The sequence below is a fragment of the Austrofundulus limnaeus genome, unplaced genomic scaffold (assembly GCF_001266775.1).
Source record: "Austrofundulus limnaeus strain Quisiro unplaced genomic scaffold, Austrofundulus_limnaeus-1.0 Scaffold0, whole genome shotgun sequence".
Lineage (NCBI taxonomy): Eukaryota > Metazoa > Chordata > Actinopteri > Cyprinodontiformes > Rivulidae > Austrofundulus > Austrofundulus limnaeus.
Genome location: NW_013952402.1, coordinates 515,181 through 516,511, shown reverse-complemented (window position 1 = coordinate 516,511; position 1,331 = coordinate 515,181). Strand labels below are relative to the sequence as shown.

At 35.9% G+C, this 1,331-nt stretch overlaps 1 protein-coding gene across 1 annotated transcript in view; it reads left to right on the top strand.

Moving 5' to 3' along the window:
• The window catches only part of nvl (nuclear VCP like), a gene marked incomplete at its 3' end in the record, with an annotated part of 13,053 nt that overhangs the window by 5,254 nt on the left and 6,468 nt on the right, over window positions 1–1,331 (top strand). Inside the window, 2 exon segments of the mRNA XM_014002109.1 lie at window positions 451–651; window positions 825–930. Of these exon segments, the coding sequence (XP_013857563.1) occupies window positions 451–651; window positions 825–930 (307 nt within the window).

Below are 1,331 nucleotides of genomic sequence, written 5' to 3'. Positions count from 1 at the left end.
GGACCTATACAATTTTTTTTCCTTTTGATTTTTTACCTGGATTACTGAGATGCTTCAGGACATTTTACAAACACAAAAAGCAGCAGCAAGGTGCTGCCTGGGGTCAAATCTAGACCTAATTTCACTTTTTTTTCATGTATTGTGAAGTTAATTATGATGGAAAGGTTTAAATAATAATTTCCTAYGAGCTGCTATAAATAATGTTGGGAGTTCTTTTTCAGACCAGTTATTAGCTCATCTGTTTTTGCAAACTCGGCTCTTTTAGAGTTACTGAATCTACAACAGCAACAATATAAATTTTTTATAACTTTCCTGTGGAAGTCCACTCTAATACCTAAACAAAATTGTTACATTTAACTCCTTTCTGCTTGTAGACTTCTTGATAATTGAACAAGAGTGATATCTAACACTAACAGTTGGGTTTTTGTTCGTTTTATTTTCCATCCACAGTCCAACAACCTTCTTACGTCTCTGTATCGTAAGGGCACCTCTGCTCCCAGCAGTCCTGCCAGCAAAGCCACGCCCCCTCCTCCCAGCGCAGGGACACTGGTGTCCTCTGGAGGCTTCTTTATCGATAAAGGCAGAGGCCCTGCAGGGAGCAGTGTCCTGATCGACCTGTGTGAGGATGAGTCTGACAGTAAAGCAGCAGCTGTAAGTAATCCTGGTGCTGAAGCTGTTTGGTGAGCTGAGCTGTCAGTTTGCTTTGAGAGCAGCAAAGTCTCAGTGTTTCCATAAAGTGATGAGGAATTAAAAGTAAAACACTTTGTAGGATGTGCTTCAAAGCTCTGCTTACGAACTTTTCCTTTTGTGTCTTCATTTAACAGCAGACCGACATGTCGATGCTGGAATCTCAGAAGAGTCGCAAAAAGTCAAGAAAAAGGGCAAAGAACTCAGCTGAAACAGCAGAGTTCCCCACCATGAATAAAAAAGGTACATCGTACGCACTTTTCAATTTAATTTGATAAAATGTCAAAGCAAATGAAGATGTTTGATGCCTTAGGAAGATGAGGATTCTAATTTTAGAAATCAACAACACAGCTGCAGAGTTTTTAGAGTTTATTATTGAATTGAGTTGAAACAAACTTTAATGAATCACTAGTCTTCATAACTCCAACTATTGATATACAATAAATTCAGCTAGAACTTTTTTGTGTTTCAATTTGATAATGCAGTTTTTTATTAAATTTTAAATATTTTATTAATTTATTTTACTCATTAATTTTTTTATATACAATTAAAAGAAAATAAAAATACATCAAGTTCTGAATAAGGGCGCAGAGTTAAAAAAAGAATTAATTTCTACCCCTTATAAAAAAAGGCATCATATAAAG